The following is a 9,991-nucleotide window of genomic DNA, read 5'->3' on the forward strand; positions in this document are numbered from 1 at the left end:
TGAGACTTTCTCACACTTTGTTTCTCAAAGTTTCCAACTCACACTTGTTATTCTCAACATTCTCACTCAAGTGTGAGTCTATCCATAATACTCTTCCTCAAGCATAAGCTCTTTCGTCCACATACACTTGTACCACCATTAACACTCTTTCAATGTGACATGCCTACTATCCACCATCCTATGAGGAGGACTTTCGATACAAGTGAGTCAGTCCTTCACTCGAACCAGACTTTGATACCATTGTCGGAACATCAATTTGGAGGTCAACACGAGGAAACATTTTTACATTCCTTTAGGCTTTTCTCTACGAGCAACACACCTTGTGAGATGCACACCATATACTCACCCAAAACAAATGCTCCCTCATGTTGACCCCAAATTGATGTCCCAACAGTGTATGAGTTCTCTCACTTATAAATGTTCAAGTTTCAACTTTTTTAATCAATATGGAATTTCCCCACATTTTATTTCTCAAAGTTTCCAACTCAGACTTATTATTCTAAACAATAAAATCAATACCACTTGAAAGACCCAAACTGCACACAAATGTATCAATTAATTTCTATCATTGTCGCTAAATGTAATACTCTCTTAAATTTATTCTGTTCATTTTTATATATAATACTCCTCTTAAATTTTCAATTACATTAATTAGTTATTTATCAAGGTACTCCTAATAAATATACATTTTTTAAATAATAAATATTATATAGAAACATTAACTAATTCTCTATTTAGAGATGATTTAATACAATAGTTTGATTTCTTAATTCAAGGGTTTTCATTAAAATAGTCTTGCATTAAGAAACAAAGTTAGAAGTATTTAATTTTTTTGTAATTTATTTCAACAATAATAACAAAGCCTTATCCTAAGTATGGTCGACTATATAAATTAATTTTCGTCACAACGTTTTATCAAAAATTATGTTTCTATCTAAATCATTAATTTCGATTCTTTTAATAACTTCTCTTATAATCTTTTTAGATCTTCATTTTTCCTTAATTGTTTGTTTTCTCTCCATCTGATCTATTCTCTTTATTCCAAAATCTATTTATCTTCTCTTTATATTCGTAAATCACCTAAGTTTAATTTACACCATATTCTCTACTATAGGCATTATTCCGACACTCTTTCTAATATTTTCATTTCTAATTTTATCATTTTGAGTCTTATCACACATCCACCTCAACATCTTAATATATGTTATAATTACTTTATTCTCGTGTTGATTCTTAACCGTCAAACATTCTGTTTCGTACAAAATCGGAGGTTTTACCACAATCCGATAAAAATTCCCTTCAACTTGAGTGGTACCACCTGATGCCTGCTCTATTTCAACCATCCAGTTTGAATTTGATGGTTTTACATCCCTTTTATTTTTCCATATTACGGACCCAAAATATTTAAACGGTGTGACTTGATGAATAATATGGTATCGAACTTTCAACTTAAAAACGCTTTTTTGTGTGTTAAATTTACATTCCATATACTCCTCCGTCTTATCTTAAATAAAATAAAATAAAATAAAATAAAAATAAACAAGAGCTCAATGAATTAAATTTTTTTAAATGGTATATTTTTAAAGTACAATAGTTTACAAACAATTCATTGATTAAAAAAATACCAAACAATTCATTGATTAAAAAAATACCTTCGTTAATTTATTAGTTAAAAAAATAACTATACAAAAACACTTCAACATGTTAATGTATCATATAAGCTCTCAAATTTTATTTTTTATTCGTTAAAAAAAAACTAGGGGGTAAGGAAAAAAAAGTAATAATAATGACGTGAAATTGTTGACCAATCGTAACCGTCTCTCGCGTTAGAACGTAACACAACACAACACAACACATGCAGCGTCATTCAGTTCATGACATTCACACAAACCCTCCTTCTTTTCATTTCCGTGTAGCTTCAAATTGCGTTGCATTTTCCTTCGATCACAGAGTCGTCAATGGCGGAAGAGAAATCGTTCATCGTCGAGGTCGAGAAAGCGAGGGAAGCCAAAGATGGTAAGCCATCTATAGGCCCCGTCTATCGTAGCTGTTTCGATAAGGATTCATCACCTCCTTGCATCGAAGGTCTCGATTCATGCTGGGATGTTTTTAGGTCTGTGTGATTTCATCCTTCGTAGATCGTAATCTTCTTTTCATATTTTGTTTCATATTATTTATAATGTATATGTTAATCAACTCATTATGTTAATTTGACTCGATTTGATGAATTAATTTTGAAATCTTAGAACCGAATTAGAAGGTTTTATTTAAAACTGTGGATCATAATCAGTAATTAATGTAGAATGAGAGATCTCTGATTGGATCTCCTTTTGATAAGTAAATTGATTTAGTAACTGTTTAGTTTTGTGGCGACTTTTCCAAATCGCCTCAAAACTACGGCAACCTTCCTTTTGTAGCTTCTAAAATTTGCGGCTACTTTGCCTAGGTATTGCTGCAGACGCGCTTATTAGGCTATAATGTGCAACCAAACAAAACCAAACAAGCTTTAATCTAACACAATATTAATTATTCTTTCACTTTTAGTAGTTTAATAGAAATATTGTTTCATCTCTTTCATTAATACATTTTGTTAATCCGTGTGAATTAATGAATTGAATAGTCATTTTGAATCAGAAGAAATTATGGATATTAAGAAAGTTGCTCTAATACATTGTTAACTATTTATATACAAATTTATAGAGAATCATTTAAGATTTTAATATTTTAAAAATAAAAACGTGATTTTGTGAGATATACATATATCATTATAGTGTAAAAATATTTTATATCGGTAAGTATATATTTCATATTTTTATCATTTAATGTTTATATAAGTGTGAATTGTAAAAAAAATTATTAATGCATTTTGAAATATGAAGAGAGTATTATAAAAAACGACGGAGAGAAAGGTCTTATATTTAACCATTGTATATAATAGTACTCTAGGAAAAGAGAAACAATGAAATTTTTTTACACATACACAGAGGGACACATGAAATGAGTGATGGTTTAAGTTAGTGATTATTTTTGTGGTTACACAGGATGGCTCTTGAGAAGTATCCAACAAATCGAATGCTTGGTCGCCGTGAAATAGTGGATGGGAAAGTAAACACTCTTTTGCCCTTTCTTTCATTTTTGATATTCTGCTAATGTGGTGTTGCTTTTTTAATTTTGTCACTCTTTGTAGCCTGGAAATTTCAAGTGGCAAACTTACAAGGAAGTGTATGACTTGGTGGTCAAACTTGGAAATTCCATTCGAGCTTGTGGTTATGGGGAGGTAAGTCAGATGTGCTTACTCTTGAAGATTGCTTTCACTTTAGTCTTTCTCATTATTTTTCTTTCCCTTGTTTTATGTTATATATTTAGGTAAACAACTTCATTAACGGCTTATAGCATAAAAGTTTGTTATATAAGTGTTTATGTATAAGCAATTTATATAACAAAAGATAAGTTCAGAGCATATATGATGGACAAGTCATAAGTGTTTCTTTAAATTCTCGCAAATGCTATGTTAGTAGGTAAATTCAAATAAATCAATCCAAAAAAGGTCCTTTTATCTTCTTTGAATGTGTTACTCCAATTCCTGGATTCTTACTACATAATGTGATGTTTATGTCTTCTGTTATTTGTGCTTCAAGATTAATTTACATTTTTTAAAGATATCTTAATTTACCAAAGGCAAATTTGAAATCCTCTTAAGTTATTTCTCTTGGTCAATATGTTTTTGCTATTAAGACTTTGAAATCTTCATGATAGCTTGGTAGTGAAGGACTGTGATATCATTGCCTCATACATATCAATATCTTTTCTTGCACTGTGTGTATGCAAGCTAAATATGTATTTTGCTGGTTTCAGGGAGTAAAATGTGGTATTTATGGTGCCAATTGTTCGGAATGGATTATAAGCATGGAGGTACATGTTATTTTGAAATTCTATTTGTTTTTATATGCAGTCTTCTTTGCATATAATTTTTCTTCTACTATGTGTTCTTTGGGGGTTTCAGTTGTAGTTATCTGTTGATCTTTGTTTGTACTTTTATGCTGTATATTTATCATCTTTTTTTATTGTTAATGTAAAAATGTGATTGTTCTTTTCCGTTTATGATCCATTTTGAACACAGAAGGAGAACAAGGCTATTTTAAACTGAAATTTTGTTTCATCTATTAAATGTTTGGTTCTCTGTAGGACATCCTCTTCCTTCTATAGTGATGATCAATTTTAATACCGCTAAACTAGCTACTGTTATCCTTTCAACTCAAAAAGTTTTACATATTATAACATAACTGCAGGCCTGCAATGCTCATGGACTTCTTTGCGTTCCTTTATATGATACCTTAGGTATGGTCCCATCTTCCTTGGCATTTATCTAGTTATATCATGTTGTGGACTGATCTAACCACAGCTTAAATATGTTTTCCAATAAGCAAACAAGATTCATTATGTGGAGGTATATATAAAGGTTTTTTGCACCATCCCTCAATCATGATCGTTAGATCACTAAAAATATTTGACTTTAATCATATCTAGCTTAAAAGATATATAAAGTGTAATTTATGATGGATTGACAAGTTTATTTTTTACACCGATAGTGTATCAGAATTAATTGTGAGTATAATAGGATTTGACACAAATCACTTTAATATTTATTTTCCAAATGTTAATTTAGGTGCTGGGGCTGTGGAGTTTATCATATGCCATGCAGAAGTCTCAATTGCATTTGTTGAAGAAAAGAAGATACCTGAGGTTCACCTATTGAAATAGCAGTGTTTTATTAGGAAGGATTAGAATGCTTGTTCTGCAATTTTCTATAAACCGACAGTCTTATCCATATATTTGTTTCTGAAACTTTTCAGTTATTAAAGACATTTCCAAATGCAGCAAAATATCTCAAGAGTAAACTCCATTGATTTTCTCCATTCCTTTTCTTAAATGAAAGAAACAACTACCTTTAGGTATTTATTTATTTCTATTTTTGTGTAGCACTTGTGAGCTTCGGAAAGGTTACTCCAGAACAGAAGCAAGAAGTTGAGAAGTTTGGATTGATAATTTATTCATGGGATGAATTTTTAGAAGTGGTGAGCTATCAATATTTCGTATTATCACTCTTTCTCCTCCTATCTTATGTAAATTTGTCATTAGAGAAGCTACTTCAATAATTAGTTGGTCACACCTGCAACTACTCACAAAATATTAGAGTCACTTGCATTGCTATTTATGTTTCTAACTTTGAGCCTAGAAAGGACAAGAGGAAGTAACGTGTTTCTGTTGTTGTATTTCTCATTCGAGTTTTTTTATGTATGTCATAGGGTCATGATAAGAGTTTTGATACTCCTGTGAAAAAGAAAAGTGACATATGTACAATAATGTACACAAGTGGAACTACTGGTGATCCCAAGGGAGTATTGATATCCAATGAAAGCATTATTACACTCTTAGCTGGCATAACGCAGCTACTAAATAGTTGCAATGAAGAGGTAGTTTTCTTTTATCATTTCTTTTTCTTGCATTTATATGAACATTCAAGGGAATCCAAAATTCCTACATCTTTTCTTATAAGCAAACATTTCGATCTTTTCATACGAATGCTCCCAAGTGTTGTCAAATGCGGATTGCAAAAAATAGCATGTCGATCAAATAATACTACACAAAAATGCTATAGTCCTTGTTTGACAACATTTTGTACTAAGTAACTTATCGCAAAACAATAATAATTTTGTCCAAATTTCTCCACACTGGAGCCGCATAGCTTCTATGTTACAAAACTAAATTGCTCCTAAAGTGCTATTTTCGGTTTTTGGATTATTATTGTTTTGCTATCCTATGGTTTACATTCCTCATATCCCTCTTATCTTGTTCCTGCTTGCAGTTGAGTGATAAAGATATTTTCCTATCATACCTTCCACTTGCACACATCTTTGACAGGATTGTTGAAGAAGCAATGATATGGGTTGGTGCTTCAATAGGTTTCTGGCGTGGGGTGAGTTTACAAACACACACATATGTATATTTCATTATTGAATGAAGGCTGAAAGTGATTATAGTATATTGATTTAAAAAAATAAATTAATTTCAAGTAAAGTCAATTTTGTATTTGATGATAATATGAGCACTATTTATTCAATGTGGCTGCAGGATGTCAAATTGTTGATGGAAGACATTGCTGAGTTAAAACCAACTATTTTTATTGCTGTTCCTCGTGTGCTTGATAGAGTGTACACAGGTATGTTTTTGTCATTGTTGAAAGTGTAGTGATCTTTCCTACATCATGGGATGTTTATGATAAAATTACGAATTCATGAAGAGCAATACTATACTATTTAAGTTAGTTTTTAGTCATTGAATTGGTCTTTTTCTTGAACTCCTTATTCTCAGCTACATTTATTTGAATAGTTTTTCCTCTCACCAATAATAATAGTAATAATAATAACGATAATAATGCAATGAAAATCTCAACCTCCATCTGTTACACAGGTTTGCAACAAAAGCTTAAGATGGGGGGTTTTGTGAAACAAACAATGTTCAATTTTGCCTACTCATTGTAAGTACCATTAATAGAGTTATATGATGGAATTATAATTGATTACTGTATGAGTGTTCATATGTAAATCAAAGCACACAAAATCTCATTTAGAAGATGATGACGCATTGCAATGTTCTGACAATACAAACTATGAAATATGTTGCAGCAAGTTGCTTAACTTGAAAAGAGGGCAAAAACGTGATTCAGCGTCTCCATTATTTGACAAAGTTGTATTTAATAAGGTGATTGTAGTTTCATATATTTTAATTCATTGTTGTCTTGGTCCGAACAAATAACAACTATAACAAAATTTCCCTGTACTACTGATAATAATGTTTTTGAAACATGGTCAGGTAAAAGATGCTTTAGGGGGTAATGTACGTATTATTTTGTCCGGAGCTGCGCCTCTGTCTAAACATGTTGAAGGTTTCCTGCGAGTGGTGACTTGTGCTCATATTCTACAAGGATACGGTATGTTCTTTCTCAACATTTGAATTATCATGAACTTCTGTTACCTTTATGTGTGTGATTATTGATGTATTAAATGGACATAAGATGATTTTAGAATATGGACTTAATTTTGGCTGTGTTGTAGGTCTTACCGAAACATGTGCTGGATCCTTTTTGGCAATACCAAACGAAATAGATATGCTTGGTACCGTTGGCCCTCCTTTACCATATTTGAATGTGTGTCTGGAATCTGTACCTGAAATGGGATATGATGCACTTGCAACCACACCAAGAGGAGAAATCTGTATGAGGGGGAGTAGTGTATTTTCAGGGTACTACAAACGCGAAGACCTTACGAAAGAAGTTATTATCGATGGATGGTTCCATACAGGTTCTTTCAGTTGAAGTTTTGATGATGTGTATATGTTTTGCAGTATATTGTACCGTTTTATTCATGTATGATTTATTAAACAGGAGATATTGGAGAGTGGCAACCTAATGGTAGTATGAAAATTATCGATAGAAAGAAGAATATATTTAAGCTTTCACAAGGAGAATATGTTGCTGTTGAAAACCTGGAGAATATTTATGCTCAAGTTTCTGCTATTGAATCAGTAAGTCTTCTAAACCCTTTAAATGGTTATGGAGCCCTATCATTTTGACCAATTTATCTTCCCTTAAAGGTTTAGTTTAGTGCAAGACGGAAATAAAGGAATTAGTTTCAGCTTTTTTCATGAGCATATAATGTTTTGTGACATGTTTATATTGAGTTCTATCCTCCTAAATTTCAGATATGGGTCTATGGAAACAGTTTCGAATACTTCCTTGTGGCTGTTATTAACCCAAACAAGCAAGTGCTTGAAGCTTGGGCAGAAGGAGATGGTATAAAAATGGACTTTGAATCTCTCTGTAAAGATTCTAGGACAATAAAGTACATGGTTGGAGAGCTCGTAAAGATTGCAAAGGAAAAGAAGGTCTTATCTTGTTCAACTTTCATAATATTTTTCAAATCTGTTATACTATATACAATGTATGTACATGAATTTGAAAATTCCTAAAATGGTAGGATTGAAATCACTTGATCACATATAAAAGCTGTCGTGTATGAAGTGTCTGCATTGCAAGTATGTATAGGAACTTCTCCATCAGGTTTATGTTCTGATTATTATTCTTTCTGCAGTTGAAAGGTTTTGAGTTCATAAAAGCCGTTCATCTTGAACCAGTTCCATTTGACATGGAACGTGACCTTATCACACCAACATTTAAGAAAAAAAGACCACAGTTGCTTAAATATTATCAGGTATAACTTGTTACAACTTTGGATTTTGTTATGTTTCATATAGTGAGAAAATGTTACTGATTGCAATATTTTTTTATGCACAGAATATCATTGACGAGTTGTACGAGACAACAAAAAAAGCCAGTGCCTGAGATATGCTTTGGGAGACAAATTATGTATTGATTCTTTCTGTTGACTATTAATTTATTATTTTTAACAGATGGCAATTAACACATATATGCCATGGATAGAATAGAAATATTCTTTGGTAGGTAACAGAAAGAATATTAATTGAAGACAACAATCCTTTTACCTCTGTCATACAATGTTGAGCAGATATGTTAATTTATTATTTTTAACATGTACTTGAAGACAACAATCCTTTTACCTCTGGCATACAATGTTGAGCAGATTTCAATATTGAAATTTACCATGTTGGGCCGTTCCAGTACATCCCAGTTACCCGCGTTTCAATAATTTTTTGGTTCTTAATGAATGTTAGAAATGTCGGATTTTTCTACTGAGTCACTTCCTACCATGCCTGCGAGAATGTTAGTTTGATGAGATAAAGTAAAACATTTTTGTTAAGAGCAATTGTGTGGACAGGTTGAGATATGGATATGCCAACTCACATTTTTATTTTAAAATACCGACAATACACTATCTTTAATCTCATATATTTATAATAGAATATTTTATAATATATTTTTTGAAAAAAGATATCATAATATATTTTATATGAAATTAATATATGTAACTGAGTAATTTTTTATGAATGTTAAAATTTTATTGAATGATAGTGTAAAACTATTTTATACCGATAGTACACTATCTTTAATCTCATATTTAGAATAGAATATATTTGCTGTAATATATATTTTTAAATATATCATAATATATTTTATATGAAATTAATATAATTAATTATGTAATTTTATTCAAACTCATGGATTATCTAAATGTCTATCTTTCTCGTGAGTCTATTGATAGATAACCTTTCAAAGTGTTTTATCTGGTTGAGAAAATATTTGTGCGAACTGTGTTCCAACTCCAATTTGTCTCCCATTCATTGTTGCGACTCATTCCGCCACATGTTTTCGTCATTGTCTGATCATTATCGCCTTGTCGTTGTCGCCACTGATTCTGATGACTTTTTGGCAAACCACACCCTTCGACAACAGTGTCTCCTCTAATCCGAACTCTCCTTAAAACATCGACATCAACCTTTGCCATATGTGCCACTACATCACCCGCACATGGGCCTCACGATTCGCTGCATCACTCTATGTGTGATAGTGCGTATGACCTCTGATCATGGTGTCGTTTTCGTCGTTAAACTCGTTTTTCTCTCTATGTTTTATATCTGCCCTCATATTTTATTTTGCATCTACGAAAAATATGACTTTCTGTTCAAACAACCTCTATTTCAATCCATCTGCGTGATATTTTATTCCCCCTTTGGGTACCCATTGTTGGTTTGAGTGACTCATCTAGTTCGAAGAGTAGTTTCACCAACTACGTCACTTCTCCACTCTCTACAAAGAGAATGAATGGGTTTGGTCACGATGGTTGGGCCGCCGATATCAAATTATGTCTTCACGACCAAGGTTACAAGGATCACCACACTACAACGTCTGATGTAGTGGCAACAGTAAAAAAATCAAAATGGGAACAAATTGATGCTTAGTGGTGAAACATTATCAAGTCCATTCTTCATCCCGATATCAAACCGATCGTTTATC

At 31.9% G+C, this 9,991-nt stretch overlaps 1 protein-coding gene across 1 annotated transcript; it reads left to right on the forward strand.

The window, feature by feature from the left end:
• The first annotated feature begins 1,798 nt into the window (after positions 1-1,798).
• Positions 1,799-8,700, forward strand: LOC127106688 (long chain acyl-CoA synthetase 4). The gene is made up of 19 exons (XM_051044002.1): positions 1,799-2,113; positions 3,042-3,105; positions 3,188-3,277; positions 3,856-3,912; positions 4,290-4,338; positions 4,667-4,743; positions 4,854-4,893; positions 4,981-5,075; positions 5,307-5,474; positions 5,867-5,977; positions 6,133-6,220; positions 6,472-6,538; positions 6,687-6,762; positions 6,874-6,991; positions 7,116-7,361; positions 7,445-7,584; positions 7,762-7,944; positions 8,151-8,270; positions 8,354-8,700. The coding sequence occupies exons 1-19, from the start codon at positions 1,959-1,961 to the stop codon at positions 8,399-8,401; spliced, it is 1,992 nt and encodes a 663-aa protein (XP_050899959.1). The 5' UTR covers positions 1,799-1,958; the 3' UTR covers positions 8,402-8,700.
• The last annotated feature ends 1,291 nt before the right edge of the window (positions 8,701-9,991 follow it).

This window comes from Lathyrus oleraceus, chromosome 7, assembly GCF_024323335.1.
Source record: "Lathyrus oleraceus cultivar Zhongwan6 chromosome 7, CAAS_Psat_ZW6_1.0, whole genome shotgun sequence".
Classification (NCBI taxonomy): domain Eukaryota; kingdom Viridiplantae; phylum Streptophyta; class Magnoliopsida; order Fabales; family Fabaceae; genus Lathyrus; species Lathyrus oleraceus.